The sequence below is a fragment of the Aulonocara sp. 'chitande type north' Nkhata Bay genome, linkage group LG14 (assembly GCF_057382095.1).
Source record: "Aulonocara sp. 'chitande type north' Nkhata Bay isolate Kocher_YH1m ecotype deep benthic linkage group LG14, A_spYH_male_GT1.1, whole genome shotgun sequence".
Lineage (NCBI taxonomy): Eukaryota > Metazoa > Chordata > Actinopteri > Cichliformes > Cichlidae > Aulonocara > Aulonocara sp. 'chitande type north' Nkhata Bay.
Window position 1 is genome coordinate 11954422 of NC_141357.1, and position 23913 is coordinate 11978334.

At 39.7% G+C, this 23913-nt stretch overlaps 1 protein-coding gene across 4 annotated transcripts; it reads left to right on the forward strand.

Annotated features, from left to right (window-relative positions):
* The first annotated feature begins 1877 nt into the window (after positions 1-1877).
* Positions 1878-16248, forward strand: LOC147314191 (von Willebrand factor A domain-containing protein 5A-like). 4 transcript variants are annotated; one of them, XM_086260941.1, is made up of 21 exons: positions 1880-2144; positions 2735-2782; positions 2908-3110; positions 3200-3422; positions 4613-4779; positions 4863-4977; positions 5108-5283; positions 5376-5464; positions 5608-5752; positions 6099-6178; positions 6341-6455; positions 6558-6716; positions 6813-6916; positions 7045-7253; positions 7334-7366; positions 10379-10405; positions 11290-11328; positions 13027-13074; positions 15410-15558; positions 15729-15852; positions 15938-16248. In XM_086260941.1, the coding sequence occupies exons 2-21, from the start codon at positions 2743-2745 to the stop codon at positions 16015-16017; spliced, it is 2325 nt and encodes a 774-aa protein (XP_086117067.1). In that variant the 5' UTR covers positions 1880-2144; positions 2735-2742; the 3' UTR covers positions 16018-16248. The 4 variants fall into 4 exon arrangements, 3 of the variants coding, with proteins under 3 accessions (XP_086117067.1, XP_086117069.1, XP_086117068.1); XM_086260943.1 differs by lacking the exon at positions 13027-13074; XM_086260942.1 differs by lacking the exon at positions 10379-10405.
* The last annotated feature ends 7665 nt before the right edge of the window (positions 16249-23913 follow it).

The following is a 23913-nucleotide window of genomic DNA, read 5'->3' on the forward strand; positions in this document are numbered from 1 at the left end:
ACTAGAGTGCTGTTAAAATGTTTTGACTATGGTGCACTTTTTTTACTGCAATAGGAGGAGGTCTTTTTTCTTTAAAAAGACCCCCTTTCACAAGTGTAACAACTGTGATTCGGCCGGGGACATTATTTTTGGGCCCTTTCCACCTGAAGCAAAAACAGCTTCTCACAGTCTTTCTCACCCTCTCTTGCTCTCTCTCTCTTTCTCACTGTATTGGTAAAATAATGCATACCAATAATCAATACTGTCAGTAGATTCTTTCCAGCTTTTGATCAGCACCATGGACAGCAACCACAGTCAGAGGTCAGGGGAATGGACACATTTACTCACACCATCGTCTTCCACTAGGATGCCACGAGCCCTAAACAGATTTAATCTTGGTAACATAACAGAAAGACAATTGTAATGTTGATAAGCATGAAAGAGAAGAGAGAAGCCCATTAGACGCAGGTCCTCACAGATAGAATGAAAGGGAGTGATAATATAAAACAAGAGAATTCCTCACTCACAGACACACACACACTAGGAGTGAAGATTTCAACATACAAGTGGTAACAAAGTTTCGCTCCTTTACAAAAAAAAAACACTCACTCTTTTGTTCAGCAAAACATTGACAATCTTCCTCTTCTGAGCATCTGTTCTTTCTCCTTTGACTCACTAAACAAAATTTAAAATGCAGCTGTGCTAACTAGCTCCTAGCTGATAAACAAATTGCTTCATAGATGATACCAGCAGTCAAATATGTCAAGTACACTGTCAAGAGGACACATCCTCCAAAGTAAAGAAGTATTTGTACTTTGTTAATTCCTGCCTCTGGTAACATGTTTCTCTCAATCACAACACTTACATTATCTAAAATTAAATAAATAAACAGATAATAATAAGAAGAAGAATATTCAAACCTCATTTTTTTTCTAGGTTTTAATGATAAGATACTAATAATATACCCATCGTGAAAAAAAAAAGACTGATCGGATTAAAGGGGTGTGACTTGAATGAAAACTGTGATGATGGTTACAGATTGACAGAAACTGTAACATAAAGCTCCTCACACCTGTGCTCTCAGGAGCGGCCTGTTTGGTACCCTGGGTGTACACTCCCTCTGCCTTTTTTCTAAACTGAGCCTAAACTGAGCCCTGAACTCTTTCAGCTCCCAACCGGCTCTTCAGGTTGTTTTGTTGCTTTAATTTATTTATTTTTAACAACAATATAAAATGATGCACAAAAGGAATTACTAATGTAAAAGAAAACACGTGGTTTTATTTATATATGTATATATATATAAATATATACGGTGGCCCCTAGAGACAAAGTACGTACAAACTCCAAAGCACATTTCTAGCATTAACTGAACTTCCAAAACAAGAGCTACCTAGATCGCTTAAATTACACAATTGAAAGCATATGTGTATTGTTTGTGTATTTATACACAAGCACTCACATATATATTATATTATACAATAATTATAATTATATCATATAATACAAACAACTACTATTTACATTTCAACTTTTAACTATTTAAATTTTCAGCTGTTTCCTTTTGAACAAATTTAAAACGAAACAACACAAAACACTGCAAACCACAGCGCAATTAAATATAAATTCAAATATGAAAATAAAAAGAAGATGCACATTCTCTGTCTTGTAGGCCTGCATGAATAAACTTTCTGAATCCTTTATCATCCGCAACTGAAAATAGTTGTGGATGCTCACTATACCTTTCTAATGTGACCTTGTTGCCCCTGGCTCTCTTTCTCTCGCTTTCCCTCTGACTCTGTTCCTGTGCTATTACCGCCCCTCCCCCCTCTTCCCAGCACAAAGCACAAGGCTCACGTGCTGAGTGAAGCAGAAAAAAGTGCCAGAGGGTGAGAGAAGGGGGAAAAATCCACGACTCCCAATAAGGAGTCGGCTCGCGTCGTTCACTTCAAAGAATCGGCTCTTATAGCCGTTTCGTTCGCGACCGACACATCACTACGCCACTGGGTGCTCTCGTACAAGAAAATCGAGCATACCCGGTGGCAGTCTTGTTTCAGTTAGGTCAGTGTTGTTAGCGAAAACATTACGTGTTTTAACACCATTCTTCACGTATTTAGAGGAGGGGGCTGCAGTAAAACTGTACCGGAAACATCAGTACATTCTTTGAGGTAAGTCTGTCCGTTATTACAGCAGCTGGACTGACAGGAAAACCTGAAAGCTTATCGCTGTCATGTGGGGGCTGTCACACAGACGTTCCGCACTAACTGTTTATGTGTGTCTACAGTCATGCAGTAGAGAAAGTCCACAGGGTTATACAACAGACGGCATGTTTAATGTGAAAGTGAAAGTCACGGTCAGAGGGACGCTTGGCTGGTTATAATAATAAACAAGACTGCAACAAAACCCGAGGCCTCTACAAAAAACTCTGATTAATGCGTCAGCGAGCTGTTCCCGACAGTGACTCTCCTTTTAGCTGCTTACATCACCAAAGTAACTTGTACTCAAAACATAAATCGGTCAGGAGCAATTTGTGTTACGAGTTTCGGTTAAAAATAGACCAGAAGCGCCATGTTTACAGTGATTCCTTTATTTGATGAAGGTTTATTTTAGGCACAGAGCCTAAAAAAGAAAGTAGTTAACGGAGAACGTTTATTCCCACGGTCGACATACCCGTTCTCTCTGACTGCGGCTATATGTTTTGAATGTTCCGTATTTGTAAAGTGTAAAAGTTTCAGTATTAAGTGTTCTTGTTTTACAGGTAAGATAATGGATTGCTGTGGTCTGCTAACTCTTCAGAAGGAACCAGGTACTGATGGAAAAGAAGTTAATTAAAACAACTTCAAATGTAGATTTTTTTGTTGTTGTTGTAATGGCACATAATAATACCCTGATGTATGGTTTGTATTTATTCTAATATTATTTTTCTATCAGTTCCTCTGAAGAGCATTGAGGTGGAGCTGGAGGTGAGGGACCATGTGGCTACAGTGGTCTCCACTCTGAACTACGAGAACAAGGAGGACAAACCATTAGAGGCTGTTTTTGTCTTCCCTCTGCCTGGAGATGCTGCTGTCTGTCATTTCAGCGCTCAGATTGGACAGACACAGATTGTAGCTGAGGTGAAGGAGAAACAGAAGGTGAGCTGGACAGTAAATATAACCTGATTATAAGTGAGCTTCAAAATAAACACAGTGAATGTCACTGGCATTTGTCACCTGTGCTTCAGGCTCGTGAGGAGTATGATGATGCTCTGAGCTCCGGTCAGCAGGCCTTCCTATTGGAGGAGAGTGATGAGAGTCCAGATATATTCTCTCTGCGTGTGGGCAGCCTGCCTCCAGGAGAGAGCGCCTCCATCAGGTTGGAGTACGTCACTGAGCTGGCTGTGCAGGCTGATGATGGTCTGAGGTTCTGTCTGCCTGCTGTGCTCAACCCTCGATACCAACCTCAGGGTAGGACAACTTCAGAATACTTGGACCAGAAATGCTTAAACTATATCAGTGAAAGTCTTGAACCACCTTCCAACCTTCACACCACTGACAGAACACACAAAAAACCATCTTCCAACTTTGCCAGTCACTGTAATGTGTGAACACAGAACCAGATATGAAACTGTTGCCACATACAGGAAAACACATACAGTGAGAAAAATCTGGAAGATAATTAGGTCAAGTTTCAAGTTGATATTCTGCAAGAAAAAGGATTCACTTCTCATCACATTGTGATTACCAAATATAAAAAGCTGTGAAAAAGAAATGTTCCAGTCCAGTGAAAAGCTTTAGTGCATCCTCAGAGAAATTACAAAAAGCCCAAAAGCTGTATCTCAGATTCTACAGGCCTCAGCTAGCATATCAAATGTTAGATTTCGAGGTATTAGAATAAGACTGAACAAGTGTGGCTTATTTTTTAGGGGTTGCAGGAGAAAACTTCTTTTCTCAAAAAGACATTGGCAGCATGTTTTCAAAGTTGCACCTGAACCAATCACAAGACTTCTTGAAAGATGACAAACAAACCCAAAACTGGAGATATTTGACTGATTGACCATCACAGTCAGAGAAAACCAAACCAATCAGCACAAACACCTCATAAAACCTTGTTGGAACTGGTGTGTTTAGTTTTGACAGGACTGCATTTGTCAGATTATAATTTTTTTTGGAAGTAGGTTGATGCAGTGTGCAAACACAGACTCTCCCTCTCGTCATGATTTTATATCAGTAAATGGTTTTAAATGAGTGTGTTTATATGGAGTTTCCCTTATTTTTTTTCCAAAAGTTAGATAATAAAGAGGTTTATATACTTAACACTATTTAATTCTCGCTGACATGAAATTTTATATCACCCTAACAGATTTTTGGTTTTTTCTGAAGAAGGAATAGGCAAAAAATGATGTTTGTGTTTTGTTACCGATATGGTTCATTATTCCATCCATAGGTCATAAAAGTCAAGTTATTCCTTTTCTGTCACTTTTTCATTGTTTTGAATTAAAACAGCTGTAAAGTAGTTTTGTTTATATTGAGCAAAATGCTTATTTTCCTCATTTTATCTGTACTACCATGTGAACCAGAGAGTCTTTACAGCCTAAATTATTTGATTATATTATGCCTCATTAATTACATCATTTATAACCTGATGTTGTGTGCAGATAGTGAAGATCCATTATTCCAGGTGACTTCTGTTCCAGCCTCTCTGGTGCCCTACAGTCTGTCTTTTTCTGCCCGAGTGTCCTCTCCTCGTCCAATCTCTAAAGTAGAGTCCAACTGTTCCCTGGACCCTCTGCAGTACCTCAACACTGATCAAACCCAGGCCACGGTAGGTAGAGTGCTGATGTGTCTGCTGTGTGTGGTTGTTACTTGTTACTGATGAATAAATATGAATGTGTTTGTGGTGTGCAGGTCAAGCTGGCTGCAGGACACAAGTTTGACAGAGATGTTGAACTGCTGATTTATTACAAAGACGCCCACCAGCCCACTGCTGTGGTGGAGGCAGGACAGGCCTCTGCTGAGCCGGGTGAGTGAAAAATAAGTGAAGTCATTAGTTTGCAAAAAAAAATTGTTCTTCTTCAATCTAAAAGTTAATTGTGTTGGAGCTATTACAAAATGTAAACTTGACATTTTTCTGTCCTTTTCATGTGTTTCAGGCTCTCTGATGGGTGATCCAGTGGTGATGGTGAGTCTGTACCCTGAGTTCCCCCAGTCTGTGATGTCTTCAACGGCTTCATGTGGAGAGTTTGTGTTCTTAATGGATCGATCTGGAAGTATGGACTGTGCTACGAATAACACTGAGCAGAAGGAAACTCGGATCAGCAGTGCCAAGGTATTTATGATGTGGTGTTAGTGTTACAAAATATTTCCTTAAATTGTTCCTCTCACACAGTGGCCTCATCATCTTCTCCCTCTTCCCTGAAGGACACTCTGCTGCTCCTGTTGAAGAGCTTACCAATGGGCTGCTATTTCAACATTTACAGTTTTGGGTCCAGTTATGAACACATCTTCCCGTCAGTTGTATTCATATGATCAGTGATATCACTGTAAATGTGTGATAAGATATCTTCCCTGCTGTTAGTCAACATGTTGCCTTTGGATGATTCTGCAAAACTCCAGGTTATGTTTGATCTCATTTGTGTGTTTGTCATGGCAGTAAGAGTGTAGAGTATGGTGAGAAGACCATGGAGGAGGCTCTGAAGAAAGTTGAGCAGATGAAGGCTGATCTTGGAGGAACAGAAATCCTGGAGTCGCTCAAACATATTTACAGCCAGCCCTGCATTCCCACTCAGCCTAGACAGGTAACACACACACACACACACACACACACACACACACACACACACACACACACACACACACACACTTTAATAATGTCATTCTTTAGTCTTTCTTTTTTCTCATTCATTACTCCAACATGTAAGTTAACCATGAATCAAGCCCTGTATCAGTCTCATATAATCTGCTAATTATACATGAGTTGATCTGTTGAGTGGTTCCTACTGTTACTCTCACTCTTGCTTAAAGCTTCTTCTCTTTTTTTTTTACTTGTTAAAACAGTTTACTGACTGCATACTTGATTACATATCAGAGAGTTGTGTTTCAGCTTGTGCAGTTGAAAAACTGTGTGTAAACTCTCCTCTCTAGCTGTTTGTCTTTACTGATGGAGAGGTGGGGAACACCAAAGAAGTGATCGATCTGGTGAAGAAAAATTCAGGTTCCCACAGGTAAAACAAAAAAATGTGATTATATGTGCTATATGCCAAGTGTGTCTGTTTTTAAAACAACTGCTGTATTCTCGCAAACCAGAAAAAAACAACTACATCTACACAATTCCCAGAATGTCCAACCTGTCCTCTGTGTACTCAGAGAAAACTGTTGTGTTGCAGGTGTTTCTCTTTTGGGATTGGAGAAGGGGCCAGCTCTGCTCTCATCAATGGGATGGCCAAGGAAGGAGGAGGTCACACTCAGTTCATCACAGGGACTGACAGGATGCAACCAAAAGTAAAACAATGACTCATAACAATTACAGCAAAAAATGATTTGTGTTTAAAAAAAAAAAAAAAATTGGACAGAAGATATGATTTCAGTTTTTGTACTCATCAGGTGATGCAGTCACTGCATTTTTCTCTGCAACCAGCAGTGGAAGATGTTTCTGTTACATGGGATTTACCAAAGGGATCCACTATCACTGTACTCTCTCCACCAATCACATCACTTTTCCAGGGTCAAAGGTCACTAATTTATGCCCAGCTCACTGGACAGGTAGGAGCAGCATCTTCTCACAGTGTAGATCTCTGTGTTTATGCTAGTCATGTTTTGAAAAGATAAAATTGATTTGACACTGTAATTGTGTGTCAGAGCTCAGAGGCAGCAGAGGGCTGTGTGACGCTGAAGTACAGCCTGGCAGGTCATCCCTCTGAGAACCAGCTGCACTTCAGTCTCAGACCTGCAGCAGACTCTGGGTAAATGAGCTGTTAATCTACTGGATTTATTAGATAATAACTTTACAATAGTTCACTTTGCATGTAACATGATAATTACATGGTAATTGTGACCATGTCACCATACCAATATTTTCTCTTGTCTGTAGCTTAATAGTCCACAGGTTAGCTGCTCGGACTCTTATTTGCTTGCTAGAGATGGAAGCAGAAAACAATCAGGAAAAAGAAGAAGTAAAGAAGAAGGTGGTGCAGCTGAGTGTCCAATCAGGAGTGAGCAGTTCTTTCACTGCTTTCATTGTTGTCAATACAGACAACAACAAGGAGATTCAAGGACCTCTTCTGCACCGAGATATTCCAGGTAACATGAATAATTAGCAATCCTATCTACTTCATATTGTTCTTGGGGCATTCTTATCTTATCTTATCCTATCTTATCAGTGCCTGATGTCTATCGTTCCTGTACTTCGTTTGGTGAGTACAAGGTTTTTTACCATTGCAAACACAGTACAAGTACTTCTACACACACACACACACACAGTACTCATGAAGTGTTAGACGCATACGTGTGTGTGTGTGTGTAAAATCCCCCTCTCGCCCCTGTTGGTGGTTCTGAAAGATAGGTTCATGGTGAAGCTGAGAAACGTGACCTCAGTGACTGATTATCAAGATTACATGAAGTACACTCTGAGGGTCTATTAGAAGATACGAATGCAGCAGTGCAGACAATGCCTATTGTGACCATCACTGAAATCAACTAAATGATCTACACCACGGCAGCAGTTATCGGTGAGATGGTTGTCTACAAGATGAATAGCCACCAGGAGCAGTACATGTACCAGAAGTCTAGAGGCCAAGATCAAGGCATTATGGAGGGAACTAATCCAACTATCAGAGCTGCAGAAAGATGTGATGAAGACAGGGATGCCTAAGTAGTATAGCAAGCTGTCCATACCTGATGCCTTGGAAATTGCTGACCAAAGACAGAGCTATTATATTATTATGTTAGATTTATAGGACTTAGTATAATAACCATGGTAATCGGAGCACTCAGTGCAGTGACCCCCAAGATAGGTGAGTGGCTCTAGCAGATCCCAGGAACATTATTTGAGCTCTCTGTCCAGAAGAGCACAGTCCTGGGAACAGCAAAGATACTATGTAAAGCACCTGAGCTTGAAGGCTAGACTGCCCTCAAAACTAGTGGGGAATTTATATGTATATTACATAAAAAAGAGAAGCTCTATATTTGGAGACTTCAAATGGCATTTTCAATTTACCCTATTTGGTGCTTAAATCTTTGTTTTAAATCTTATCTTATCTTATTAGTGGCTGCACACTAGGGCTGCCACAAACAATTATTTTGATAGTCGACTAGTCACCGATTATTTTTGCGATTAGTCGACTAATCAGATCATCATCCATTGGACGTAAAACTACAGCTTATTGCACCAGCAGCATCTGCTCTTATATAACTATCATTAGCTTACAGCTTTGAGTGCTTAAGGTATGTGCTAACTAAAAATAAAGACAAGATGATAGTTTGTTAAATTTTAATGAAATTTGCAGATTGTTTCGGTGAAGTTTAATAAACTCCTTGCTATCTAAAATATAACAGGACACCGGAGTATATTCTCGAGTATCTCACACTTCTGATAATCAGTTGTCTGCTTGACGTTTATTCAGCTGTGTAAAACTATAACTTGAACCTCAGCCAAACCGATTTACTCAGGAACAAATAAAATACAAAAAAAAAGCCAAACAATAACATTTTAAAGTTATCTAAGTGACTTATGTATGTTTAACCTGAGTAGTGAAAGACGGCGGTGGGTTTGAAAACGATTTGCAGGGAGTCCGGTGTTCTCACAGGCTCTAGTGAGCCTTGCCCCCCCGCTAGCTATCGAGCTGGTGGGTAACAGACGTCTCCGAAAACGTCGGAGCGCTTTTGAAAATATGTGGTGTCTTGATAAACTGAGCAGATATATGTTAAACGTTTATTTTGTGACCCAGAAAGAATAATAAGAGTAATAATAAAACTAACTAGCTGCCGCCATTGTTGGAAACTGAGCTGGGCTGCGCTATGAATTCTGGGACACAGCTTCTTCTTCTTCGGGGTTTAACGGCAGCTGGCATCCTTGTACATGCAGTGCTGCCATCTTTTGTTTCAGTCCGTTATTACACTCTTAAATCCTACTACTCATTCCTGCGTCTTTTGTGATCTTACAAAGATTCAAACGACGCGCTGACTATTAAATTACTCGTCAACGATTTTGATAGTCAACGTAATCGTGACTAGTCGACTAATTGTGGCAGCCCTACCGCACACTATCGTTCCCCTGTTTCGCTCGGGGAGTTCAAGGTTTTTTACCATTGCAAACACAGTACAAGTACTTCTACACACACACATACACACACACACGTGTGTGTAAAATTGGCTGGCTGAAGAAGCTGACTGCACTCCATGTGCGTCTGGCTGCACAAATGAACCAGCTACTAGTCAATGACACTTGTAATGGCTAAACAAAGGCCTGATTCCCAAGGACCCCCAGGAGAAACCAGTCCCATCCAACTACTGGCCGTTAACCTGCCTCAGTACCACATGGAAGCTCCTGTCAGGCATCATAGTGGCAAAGATGAATAGGAACATGGATCAATACATGAGTGGGGCACAAAAAGGAATAGACAGGAATACCAGAGGAGCGAAACACCAGCTACTGGTTGACAGAGCAGTCACCCGAGACTGCAACACTAGGCTTATCAACATGTGCACTGCCTGGATTGATTATAAGAAGGCCTATGACGCGATGCCCCACAGCTGGATCCTGTAATGCCTAGATCTATACAAGCTCAACAGGACCCTAAGAGCCTTCATCAGAAACTCAATAGGGATGTGGTGTACAACAGTAGAGGCCAACTTCAAGCCCAAAGCACAAGTCACCAACAAGTGCGGGATCTACCAAAGAGATGCACTGTTCCTACTGTTTTTCTGCATACGCCTGAACACCCTCAGTGAGATCATTGACAAGACTGGCTGGATACCGACTATGGAACAGAGCAATCGTCACACCACCTCCTGTACATGGATGACATCAAGCTGTATGCCAAGAGTGAACGTGACATTGATTCACCAATCACCAGGGTATACAGTAATGACATTGAAATGTCATTTGGATTTGAGAGGTGTAGTCAGATAGTAAAGAAGACTGATTGGATCAAACTATGAGAATGCAACATTGCAAATACCTGGAAATCCCACAGGCAAATGGCAACCGTATAGAGGATGAATTCATTTGAATACTGTATGCAAATAGCTGCAGTATTTGCTGTGACAGCCTTTGTAATGTGCTGTGTTACAAAGTGAAGTCTTCACCTGATAACCTCAACCTGTTTAAGGTTGATTTATACATTTTAAAGATCAACGGTGTGGTAATGCCAGGTTTTATTTCTCTCTTATATGTTCACCCTCAACCTGACTTTTTTTTTTCATAGTCATGAGGGCTGCTCCATCCACGATTAGTAAGTAGAAGCTGAGTGACAACACACATCTACACACATGTGCATTTCTAAAATAAAAACAAAGAAACCAACATATTTGTATTTGAAATGTTAAATGTCAAACATTCACTGCACAGTTGCTGCAGTATTTATTTTCCCAGTTGTTGTATTTGGGGTATTTTTTACTACCATTTATGATAAGTTGCAGGTCATGATAATGACCTCAGAAGCCATAAACGTACTGATCTAAACAGCAAATGAAATGTCTAATTTTCCCAACATTTCCATATTAGTGTCATAATCAAGCTGCAATTCCTTCCTGTGAAACTAACTTTTTTGAATTATTAAATAATTAGAAATGTAATATATTAAATATGTGATCATGTAGTTCCTTCCATAAAGAGCCATTTTCTTCTCTACTGCACAAAAGAGTAAAAATAATGAAAAAGACCCTTTAAATGAGCCAATGTGTCTGAACTTGAATGATTAAATATAGGTGGTGTTTATCAACATGTAGATTTAAATACAGTTTAAATATTGTAGTAATATTCTAACCTGCTGTAAGACTCTCGGAAGCCAGAAACGTAGTATGATGTGGAGACATTACATGTTAAGATGAAATATTAATCTGTTTTTGTCAGACAGATGAATGTGAGTAAAAAAGAGTACGATGATAAATTTAAGAGCAGAATATATGAGTCAGGTTCAGATGATCCAAAAGCAATAAATGACATTGACTTTAAAATATTTGTTACAAGAAATCAAGATTCTGATTAGAAAGGTGACAGTGATGAACATTTACATACTTTTATACTATTGTTTTGTATTTGTATATCAACAAATCAGTAAGTTAGTGTTCCTTAACAAATTCTTAAGAAATGTACTGACTCTATTTTACGTTATAGTGTGTGACTCCGCGGCGATGTTTGAGGAAATTGAAGCAGGTAAGTAAAACCTAAATGACACATCTGTACATCTATGTAAATGTGTAGCTGTTTGTAGAAGGGACCGGGCCCATCCAACTACTGGACATAACCTGCATTCCTACCACATGGAAGCTTCTGTTCAGGCATCATAGCGGCAAAGATGAGTAGGCACATGGCTCAGATCAACAGGACCCTAAGAGCCTTCATCAGGAACTCTATGTGGATGTGGCGAACAACACTAGAGACTAACTTCAAGCCAATAGCACAAGTCACCATCAGGTGCGGGATCTACCAAGGAGATGGATGATCTGTCCCCACTGCTGTTCAGCTTAGACCTGAACCCCCTCAGTGAGATCACTGACAATACTGGTTACAGATACCAACTACAGAATGGAGCAGTTGTCAGCCACCTCCTGTGCATGGATCACATCAAGCTGTATGCCTAGAGTGAACGAGATATCAATTCACTGATCCACACCACCAAGATATACAGCAATGACAGAGGAATTTCATTTGGACTGGAGAAGTGTAATCAGATGACAACAAAGAGAGGGAAGGTAGTCAGAACTGAGGGGATCGAACTACAAGAAGTCAACATTGCAGACATAGAGGACAGGTACAAGTACCTGGGGATCCCACAGGCAAATGGGAGCCGTGGAGAGGCTGCTAGGAAAGCTGAAACCACCAAGTACCTGCAGAGGGTCAGTCAAGTCCTGAAGAGTCAACTAAATGGTAAGAACAAGATCCAGGCTATCAACACCTAGGCCTTGACGGTCATCGGGTACCTTGCTGGGATAATAAGTTGGCCAAAGAAGGATATAGAAGCCACTGACATCAAGACCAGGAAACTCCTGACCCTGCATGGATGGTTCTGACACCAAGTTCAGCACCCTGAGGCTGTATGCTAAGCGGAAGGAAGGAGGCAGGGGACTGTTGAGTGTCAGTACCACAGTCCAGGATAAGACAACAAACATCCACGAGTACACCAAGAAGATGGCCAAAACCAACCATGTGCTCAGTGAATACCTCAGGCAGCAGAAACCAAAGAAAGAGGAGGAACTATCATGGAAGGACAGTCCCCTGCACAGTATGAACAACTGGCAGATAGAGGAAGTGGCTGACATCGAAATCAGGCACTTCTACGAGGGGCTGGACAAAGCTGGACTGAAAGACAGCACAGAGGCACTAATCATGGCACCACAGGAACAAGTTCTGAGCACAAGATCCATAGAGGCTGGGGTCTATCACACCAGGAAAACCCCAGTTACAGGCTGTGTAAGGATGTGTAAAGATTGATTTTCTCTCAAATAGTTTAATTAAAGCATTAATTTATTATTTTTAACTGGCTATTAGAGATTTTATCTGCAAATAACTATTTTGTTGTAAAGTATATAGGATGATTTTAAACATTTCAGTACTGCCTAGGGTTGGTTTTGTCTTCTAGTAGTTAGTCAGTATTGGGATTACTGCAAGTTAATTGAGTTACACTTGTGACGGTGGACACAGACAGATTTAGTCTGGCATGCTACACATGAGCAATTAAGATAATTCAATTCCAGTCAGACAAGTGCAATGAGATTGCACATCAGTTAACCTTGCTACTGAATTTAGTGTGCAATGAAAGATACATGTTTTAATTTTGTTTGCATTTGGATTAGAATTATAGAACTAAGAATATCTGGTGTGCTTACTGTTGTGTTTCCTTTGAAAAAACAGAAGACAGATGTCTCATGGATTTTTGCTGTTTGTACAGCATGGATGGAGGTATCTGTTTTGACTTCTTTTTTATGTATAATTGGTGCTTTTGTACTCTTAATTGTTGTTTTTAGTGTGTGGCAAACTATAAAAGAGACAGCCAGCGCGGTTCATTTTTCCTATTAATAAACAGAAACATCATAGGTAGCCCCCCGGTAGCCTATTGCAGCATTGCTAAGCGATTGTTCAAAGTCATCTGCTTCAGCCCAAACTTATGAGCTTTATCATAAAGGAATGTTTTCACTGAAAGTTCTCCTCACTCTATATGAAGGAAAGGATTTTAAATTAAATTCTGAAGACAATGAATAGAAGATAATATGAGAGAAATATGCTCTGTCTTTCATAGTTCCTGTTTGTACTCTCACTACAACGTTCTGGATCAACTGAGGATTTTTCAGACATTTTTAAAAGTGATCTACAATAATGAATTACAATATTGTAGCCTAGAAGTAATAAATACATAAACTAATTTTTTAGTATCACTCTTACACATAATGTTTTTGTTTGTTAGACACATTGCAATAAGGCAGTCCTACATATTTGATTAATATGTGCATTGAAGGACATATCCTGGTAAAATTTCCCACACTTTACTGGAAGCCAAGTTAATACCATCAAAATAAGTGTCTGGTTAGACACCATGTTTCTAGGTTTTTTAGGACTTATTAAAAGTTACCTAGTGTCAGGGTTCCTGGGTCGGTGACCCAGTGTTTTCAGTTTTGTTCATGTTCAGTTTATTTTGCCACTTCCATGTTCTCACTTCCTGCTTTTCCTGTGTCAGCTCGTCTCGTGTCATTAGCCAGATTATGTTCAGCTGTGTACTCACCGGCCTCTCATTATCATCCTCATCAGTCTGTGTATTTAAGCCCTCTGTTTCCACTCATTCACTGTCGTGTCATTGATGTACGTCTGATGTTAGTGTCGTCTGTATGTTCAATTAGCCAGCCAGTCCTTTGTTCGTTCATTCGTTCATTCAGTCAGTCAGCCAGCCAGCCAGCCAGCCAGCCAGCCATTTTCCTCCCTCTGTACTGTATGCTCACTCCTTCGGCAATAAACATCCACCTTCACCTACCTGCCTGTGAGTCCGGCGATTGGGTCCTCCTTCTCTCGTCCACGACACTACTCCTGACACCTAGACCTTAATATCTGTAAGACATTTCTGTAGTTAAACTAGTTGATTTGTGTCTTCTGATTTCATGGTTAATAAAGCTGAGGGTCATCTGCAAAGTGATAAAAATGCATTAATTGTTTTCTAATAATTCCGCCTAAACGAAGCAAGTATTACGCAAAAAGTATTGGTCCCAGGACAGAACCTGGTAGAATTCAGTAATTAAGTTGTGCATGTCAAGAAGACTCATCATTTACAATCACAAATTAGAATCTGTTAGATACATGTGGATACATATGATTCAAACTACTGTAGTGCACTTCCTTTAATATGTGTATTGTTATGAATAATAGTATTGTTCATAACAATACTATTGTCTAGCAGAACAAAGAGGAGTCCACTGTCAGATGCCATAACTAAATTCAGTTCAATTTGATTTTATTTATATAAGGCCAAATCATAACAACAGTTGCCGCAAGGTGTTTTATAATGTAAGGTACAATAATACAAAAAAATCCAGAGAAAACTCCCAATAATCATATTACCCCATATAAGGAAGCGCTTTGGTGACAGTGGGAAAGAAAAACTCCATATTAACAGGAAGAAACTTCCAGCAGACCCAGGCTCATGGAGGTGTCACCATCTGCTGCGACAGTCTGGAGTGAGGGTAGGAAGACAGGACAAAGACACGCTGTGGAAGAGAGCCAGAGAGGAAGAATAATTCAATGCAGAGAGGTGTATAAACACATAGGGAGTGAAAAGGGTGACTGAAGAAGAAATACTCAATGCATAATGGGAATCTCCCAGCAGCCTAGACATAGCATAACTAAGGGAGGATTCAGGATCACCTGATCCAGCGCTAACTATATGCTTTATCAAAAAGGAAAGGTTTAAGCCTAATCCTAAATGTAGGGAGGGTGTGTGTCTCCCAAATCCAAACTGGGAACTGGTTCCACGAGAAAAGAAATCATCAAATATCCAAAAAGTTATGAAATATATCTGGTTGTCAAAGCTGACGTCTTTTGTTAAATATTGTTCTTTTAATTGCCCAATTAGAAATAATAACAACTCTAAATATGACACATATATTGCAACATGTGGAACCAAATCATTAGAACTATTTTCTTACTTAACTCAGCACATTATTTTAAATATTGCTTTCAATTCCACCCAGGAAGGGCATTTTATTATGTAACTTTTCCTCTAAATTTTCCTCTTCACAACTGCCGGATGAAGAATTTCCACCTGCTAAGAAGCCACTCAGAGACCCTTTGCTACAGTTAGTCTCCCTCCAGAAGGCGTCTGGCTGCTGGCTGCTTGATCCAGCTCTGGCTGCTGCACTGAGAAAGACCAACGAGGAGGTGGAAAAGTCAAAGCCTGAAAAGGTGGGCTATTAAATAAATAATAACACAGTAATAGTGGGTGTTTGTAACGTATTCATTAAAATGGTTTCAAAAGTGAATTTTCAAAATTACACACTCATGTTAACGAACATCTGCATGCTGCCTCACTTAATTTAATATTTAACTACATGACTTCTGATTCTATACACTAGGCCAGCAGTGAAGTGTGGGCCACCATTCTGGCTCTGATCTGGCTTCATGGTTTCAAGATGGATGCAAAGGACGAGTGGGAGCTTCTGGCTGCAAAGGCTGTGTCATGGCTCAGTGCGCAAAAAGGTGATGGTTATACTGAGTTGCTACAGTCGGTCAGTTATTAAGATGCTAATTGAATATTTTATTTTGTGTTTCCTTTTATTTCCAGCACCATCTGTGACAGAGTGTGTGGAAGCTGGAAATATATTGTTGGGTTGCAGTGTGCAAAAAACTGCCCTTGGCCTCTGAGGTTTTTATTAAACTAACTTCTTTACGATTCATACACAGAAGCAGATTTACTTCATACTTCATCCACATTAATCTTTGCATCGTCCAACTTTATTATCTAATGTGCCTTATTTTATGCTGCATGTGTCCAAAGTCAGCTTTGTAAGAGTACCAGAGATGATTGCTTTTCTATTCTAACTTTAATGTTGCTGTTTGCTTGAAAGCATCAAATATTAAACAAATAAAAACACACATGAGTTTGGACCCATCATTCCTTCTAATGAGTCACCATGAAAAAAATAAATAATTAAATTTTAAAATATTTAAAAAGACCAACACACCTGGCCAGTTCTGTCTTTCAACACATTTTTTTAATCATGGTTGAGGAAAATATGCAGCTTAAATTCAAAGTCATAGTGAAGCAAAATTCTTCCTTATTCCAATGCATATCTTTCACTTTTTAATTCATGTCATGTAAGTAAACAGCTGGACATAATTTCCACTAACAAATGAGACCTCATCATCAGCCATGTCTCACAGCGAGTGAAATCAAGGCCAGCAGAGGGAATGCATAGCTAGATTTGTTCTGCAGTCATGAGCCATCCATCACATACTCTTAATACAACCACAAACAAACTATAACTTGTTCATCTGAGTAATGGCTGCTACAACAAAGCTATTTTTAAACCTCCATGTTTTACATTTTGAAACCAGGAACCTTTGCCCAGAAGGTAGAAACTGAAACTCACTATGCAACAGGTGTGAGCCATCAAGAAAAATTAAACCAGCAAACTGCTGTAATGGTCTGGTGTACAGGGATGCTCGGCTCAGCTGTGGATCAGCCTGCTCAACCACTTAACAATTTGATCGAGTGAGTTTCTGATTTTTACAGATAAGTATCCAACCAATGACCTTAAATAAAGATCAAACGGATTCAATGAAAGCGCACTAAAATAAACTCATCACGGTTGTATCAATGTGGAAATGAGATCAGAACATGGTTTCTTAACGGAGGGCTGCAGGCCTGGACTGGGACAAAAAAATCAGCCCTGATATTTTAGGTCCAGGCGTTACCATGTTCAGTCCAAAGTGAAAAAAACAAAAAACAGATGTGACACGTGTAATGTGATCATCAGAGAATATGATTTTTATAAAACATTTATTATTATTTTATAAAGTTTTTCTTACACTGTGCTTAGCTCCTTGTATGAATGTGTAATCACATGTCTTTGATAAATAAAATATTTAATCTTGGATTTGTGTAATTTGTAGCTATTGAATAAAAGTTAGTCATGTATCCACTGATAAAAACAGATGGCTGAAAGAAATGTTTGATGTAAAAAGGAAACACAGTGTTGTGCTGTTGAACTGTGAGTTTCTAAATTACCAATGTTTAAATGCCGAGAGGAGACTAGCAGCCCTGAGTCTGCATGTAAAACATTAAACTCCATAGCAGTGATACCTGTTCTTACACAGGTATGCCTATTCTTTCTTATGGGACTTTACTGTCCCAATGAAACAAGAAGATCTTGTTTTAAAGTACATTTTTTGGCATCCCGTAATCTCAAGAATGTTTATGTTAGATTCTGTTTTTAATCAGGTTGTGATCTTAGAGTCAATCTCATAGCACTCGGCCTGTGCTTCAAGGATTCTGATAGTTAGTATGACTCCGGGGTTTTGAGAAGAGAGGCATGTAAGACTGCAAGTCTGCTTCTTGGTCCCAACTCTGGATAGTCATGTTTTTAATATGTGTTTAATAAATTTTATTTAGAAATAAATTTCTAGAAATGACAGCTGCTCCATCTAAGGAATGTTGTCTCTCCTAACAAGACCGGGTTTCCTCTGGAAAGTTTCCCAATTATCTATGAAGCCCACATCGTTTTTTGGACACCACTCAGACAGCCAGCAAGGAGAACACGCGGCTAAATATGTCACTCCTGGTCTGACTGGGGAGGGGACCGGTGAAAACTACAGACTCCAATATTGTTTCCAAAGTTACACACGATTCAATATTCATTTTGGTGACCTCCAATTGACGCAACCGGTTATCATTACTGCCGATGTGAATTATAATTTTACTGAATTTACGTTTACCCTTAGCCAGCAGTTTTAAATTTTCCTTGGGCAAGACACTTCACCCGTTGCCTACTGGTGGTGGTCAGAGGGCCCGGTGGCGCCAGTGTCCGGCAGCCTCGCCTCTGTCAGTGCGCCCCAGGGCAGCTGTGGCTACAATGTAGCTTGCCATCACCAGTGTGTGAATGGGTGGATGACTGGTTGTGTAAAGCGCTTTGGGGTTCTTAGGGACTAGCAAAGCGCTATACAAATACAGGCCATTTGTCATTTGTCATTATTCTACTTTTTGTTTTATTCTGTTGTTAAGTGTCCTTGAGTGTCTTGAAAGGCGCTTTTAAAGTAAATGTATTATTATTATTGGTAGTAGTGTTAGTAGCAGTAACAGTAGTAGTAGTAGTAGTAGTAGTAGTAGTAGACCCCTCCCATGTTTTAAATGTACTTTAGAACAGCAGACAGCAACATCACAAATGAGTGGGCGGAGTGAGTTATGGGGTCTTCACACCCCTTTTCTCTGTTCGCCATTTTGGGCAGAAGGGCTGAGAGGAGAATATATGGATATACTGGCTCACTCCCGGTGGCCCCTGTGGCTTGATCAGGCCCCTTCCGGGATGTGGAGATATTTATTATTTACTATAACTTGTGCTTATGTTGGTTTTTGCTGTGGTTTCGCTACTGTGTTATTTCCCTTTTTTTTTTTTTGGCTTGTTTTTATTTTTCCAGCAGGTGATCAAACAGATTCCAATTTTCTCTTATCTCTGTGTCTCTCTTCTCCTATTTTTTTGCTTTCCATCTCCTTCTGTTGAGCATCTTCCCAACTTCTCTTTTCTTCAGCTCAGTGTCCAATCAGGAGTGAGCATCTCTATATATGTATATAGAATATATATATTTCAAGTTTTTGTTTTGAGTTTTTGTTGTTTTTTGTTTTTGTTTTTTAAAGCAAACACTAAAACTGTCACCCACACCTCTGAAGATAAAGATTACTAATCATAAATAAAGGGAATATTATCACGATGAGGACACTATCAGAGGTAGTTCAGGGAACTGTTATACTTCATACCAGAAAAATCTTTTTTCTTTTCTTGTTTTTTTGGCTTGACTTCATGGTAGGCAAAATGAAGAAGAGTGCTTGATTGCGCCTAAGTAAGTAAAAGCTGCATGGCAAAACAACACACACCTTCACTGCAGATGCATGCACAGAAACCAGTATTTTTTGTATCTTAAATATTAAGCAGTGTGTGTACAGTAGTCAATATAATGGGATGTGTCCTAAAGCAGTGAAAGAAGAACTGAGTTCTTGCAGCATTTTGCAATATTTAGGATTTTATTGAAAACTTTTACCTTTCAACATTTGTAACATTAATGAGTAATGAAGCATTGCAGAATAATCCTGTGTTTTTGATTATTTATTGTACACTACAAGTAAACAACAATAAGTTAAACATCTGTCACATCTGTCAGAAGCTTGGATACATTTACTCCTACAAGGATTTTACTCTTATGAAATGTAAAAAGAACACTGAAATTATATTTTACAGTTTTTCACATAAACAGTTTTGCTTTGCTTACAGTTTTATGCATTACAGATGTCATCTTTCACTTGTGTATTTTAATGTGTTTCAGAACAATATTTCTGTTGTGCAGACTTACGGTTGGTAAACAGCAAATATCCAAGTCATTCAAAATAATATCTGTCATGTAGCTCCTGACTCCCTAAGAGTCAAAAGCTTTACAGTATTTTATGAAGACATACAAACGTTTAGCTTCAAACTAATAACTGAGTTACAGGGTCAAAAATAAAAAATTAACAGTCAGTACTTTTGTTGTTCTTTTTGACAAATTCCTGTTAAATGTATTGGACCCTCTGTTTTTAGGTTTCATTTTTTTCATCTTGACTTCCTTGGAAATGCTAGCAAGAAGCCAGTTCAACAGATGTAACTTATAGTGAGATTCGAGGCAGTGCAGCATTAATATCAGAATTACTTAGTTTTGATTATTAATCCTCTGGTTGACCCCATATTGCATTTCTTCATCTTAAAATGATGCACAGTCTTTATGTGAAATGTACTGTCTTCTTGATATTTATCAACCCATCAGTTTGTATTTCTGGGTGTTAATAAAGTTCCAACTTTTGTATTGTAACATTTGTGTGCTTTTCTTTCTTTAGTTTTTCAGACAACTCAAACTTTTATACACTTGTGATGAGCTGAGTGTGTGTGTGCGTGCGTGCGTGCGTGCGTGCGTGTGTGTAAGAAGTAGAGATGGACCGATCCGTCCGATACTGACGTAAATTACTGGATCGGATATCGGAGAGAAATAAAAAAATGTAATCCGATCCATTAAATATCAAAAAAGCACCTCACAAAACTTGCAACACGGCGTAACTCGGCTCATAACCGTAGCACCTCGGAGCAGTGTGCGTCACGTGATAGAGCGGCTGTGTGTATTTGTAGCCTCCTACCAATCCAGCATTTCATCTATGAGGAAGTTATCCCAGAGAGAAGTAAAGCAAGTGTGTAAGTTCATCTATGAATGTTTGTAAAGCATTCCCACGTTAAGCTTAACATCCGATATATGGAGCGACTGCCTCTTCTCTCTCCGTCCTTCTCCGGCTGCTACTTCAATCGTGAAACTGATCAATGATCAGCTGATCGGCTTTTCTGTCGCAAGTCCGTCTCTCTTGTTTGTTTATCGCCCACTTCGCGCCCGAAAGAGGAAACCAGCAGCTGAACAACAGCAGCACGTTTAAGCTTGATCAGCTGTTGTTAGAATTTATTTAATATTACTTTATACACCAGGATCCTTTTCTATGCAGCTGATGGCTGGTAACTGTGCAGGGGCGGATCTAGCAAAGTTTAGCCAGGGGGGCAGATAGGACATTAACAGGGAAAAGGGGGCACAAAGACATGCTCTTCTTTCTTATTCTCATTTAAAATGTCTAGCTTTCAATAAAAAATTATCCGAATCTTACACCCAAAGTTTTAATCTGATGTAAAATGTATAGAAGTCCATTACTGTATATAGTAACTATTAAGTCTAATGTACCCTAGTAAGCTATAGTACTTTGGGAAGATACCATCAGTGCAGTCTGCAATTCTGTTGAATAAAGATGTTGAATCTATTTAATTATTCTTGAAAGATAATTGATTTCTGTGCATTTTTTTCACACTGCATCAAATTAAAGTAAAACATCGATTAAGCATCATGAGGTCGAGGGGGGGGTTCCCTATTTTTTTTTTTGCTGGGAGTTTTATAACCCTATTGGTTAGGTTGCTTCTCTTTAAAATACAAGAATAGGGTGGATGGAGTAGGTTTAAGTTTATTAGATTGATCAGTATTGCTGAACTATGAAATTGTCAGGGTTCTGGGTCTGAGCGACCCAGGATCCCTGGGCAGTCATGGACCGGTTATATTATATGTATTTTTGGTGTTTTGTTGCCCCCTCTTCTCCGTCCTTGTAGATATGAATGTGTGTCTGTGTGTATGGGTGCAGGTGTATCTGAACCCTTGTTTACAGGCGCCTTCAGGCATGGTGGGTGTGGCCCCGCTAGGGGACTGGCCACACCCGAAGCCACGCACCTGCTGCTGATGAGGCCTCGTCGAGGGAGCTACTTAAGAGAATCTTGGAGCTCCCACCGACGCGGGATCATTCCATGAGACTCCACGTTAGTCATCCTGTTGAGCTGAGTTAGTGTGTGTATGCCCGCGGTTATATGTGTCCTGACAGCTGCGTCTATTGTGTCCCCACGAGAAGTGTGGAGCGCCAGACAGCAGCCAGCACGAGGAGTGCTGAGACATGGGAGCGGAGAGCACTGAGACACGGACTGTTCACGGAGAGACACGACACGGGAGTCAGGGAAAGCACGGGGATTTATTGTTGTTTTGTACCATGTAACAAACCTTTTGGGTTATAGCACCACTAGGGGGGGTTGCCCAACTATTGTAGTAGCTATGGGGGTCTCCTAGTGGGTGTGTGTTGTTAGCGGCAGCCATTCCATGCTGCTCATGTTCCATGCTCCAAGAAAACACCTTACTGTTGTGACAAGCTGGCGCTGGCGGTACCAATCCTCGCGCATGTAGGCTCGGACGAGTACAGCCGAGGAGACCTGGCTTATAAAGTGTATTGTTGCTGACGGCGAATAAAGGTCTGTTATTGGATTTAACCTCCACACCACATGCCCGCTGGACCTGCTAGCCGCTCCTTCCTCGCCAGACTACTGTTACAACCATACACTGTAAATAAAGTGCAGTGTTTGCATCGCAGAGTACCGCGACTGGGTCCTCCTTTCCCCACATCCCCACGGTCTGCCAACACAGACCGTGACAGAAATATTTTGGGTGGAGTGTATTTTTTGCATACAGGTATAACAGAATAGCTTTAGTGTTTTTGTTTTGTTTTTTTAAAACTTGAGCATAAACTTATACAAAAAGCAGCAAGATATTAAAAAAACAATTTTATTGATTAAAAAACACTATATCGGATTCATATCGGTATCGGCAGATATCCAAATTTATGATATCGGTATCAGACATAAACAAGTGGTATCGTGCCATCTCTAGTAAGAAGTATCACTTTTAATATTGTTTTGTATCATAGTAATAAAGGTTAGTTTTAATGTCTGTATCTCCTCCTTATTTAATCTGGGATGTTCTTTTCTAAAAACCTCAGGATTGTGCAAGTACTTGGTGAGTTTAGAAGGTAAGTGAAACGCTAAACAGAAAAGAAAAGAGACAGAGATGTGTGTTTTCTGTTACAGTTTTTTCTGATTGCTTAAGCACATTTTTTGTAACTATTGGCTATTTTTGCAAAACTCTACACACAAATAAGAAAACCTGTCACCCAATTACCAAAACATTGTAGTTCTCTTGCAAAAGCGAACACAGCTAGATTAACTCTTCCCACCTTCGTAAAAATGGTGTTTCCGTATCAAACAGTACACACAAGCCATCATCTACTAAGCACACAATGCGCCAACTGCACACTGATGGTATGAATACAAAACACATCTGGCTTTTGCTTTCTCTGTGCACAAGGTAGGCTATGTCAGTTTGAGCTCATACTTTTGGCATAGGTCCATAAACATAGACGGATCCAAACTGTACTGGTGTTTATTCACACACATCAAAACAAACACAAGTGTTTATTTCCAAGTCAAAACGAAATAGTAATTTCACTGAGGAAAAAAAAGAAATCAGTCTACATCGCGTCGTCTCTCTGGATCTGGCCACAAAATTTTGTCTACATCACATGCAATGTGCAATCCTCCTTGTCCTTGTCGTCCTCTTCGTCCTACTTCTTCACCTCCACGTCCTCCTCAGTCTCCTCTACTTCTCACTCTTCCTGCTCCCTCCATTGTACTCCACACACAGAGCTTACCTGTATGATAGTGCTTAGGCTGATTGCAAAGTGAACTAATTATCTAAAAAAGTTTTCACATGTGACAGTGTGCCAGACAATTGGCAAAATAGTGTAAATAATAGCCATAAATGTGTATAGTTTTGCTAGGAGTGCGTTGATCATTTGGAAATTGAGTGTAAAGCAGTGAGTTGTGTTTACAGTTCTGCAAAAAGAGTGCTGTGCAGTGGATTGTAGCAAAGTGTGTGTTACAAAATGGAAAAAACTGAGTGTAAAGCAGTGTTTGTGCTTTTAGTTTTGCAAACTTAGTGAGTGGTTTTGCTATAAGTATTAATAGTTTTAGAAATTGTGCTATAAGAATCACAGTTAGGGTTTAAGCATTCAGAAAAAACTGTAATACCATAATTGCAGTCATCTTAAACAAACACATGACATTTCTTTGGCACGATTGCTTTTTCACTGATTTGAAACTTTAATGTGTGGTACAACAA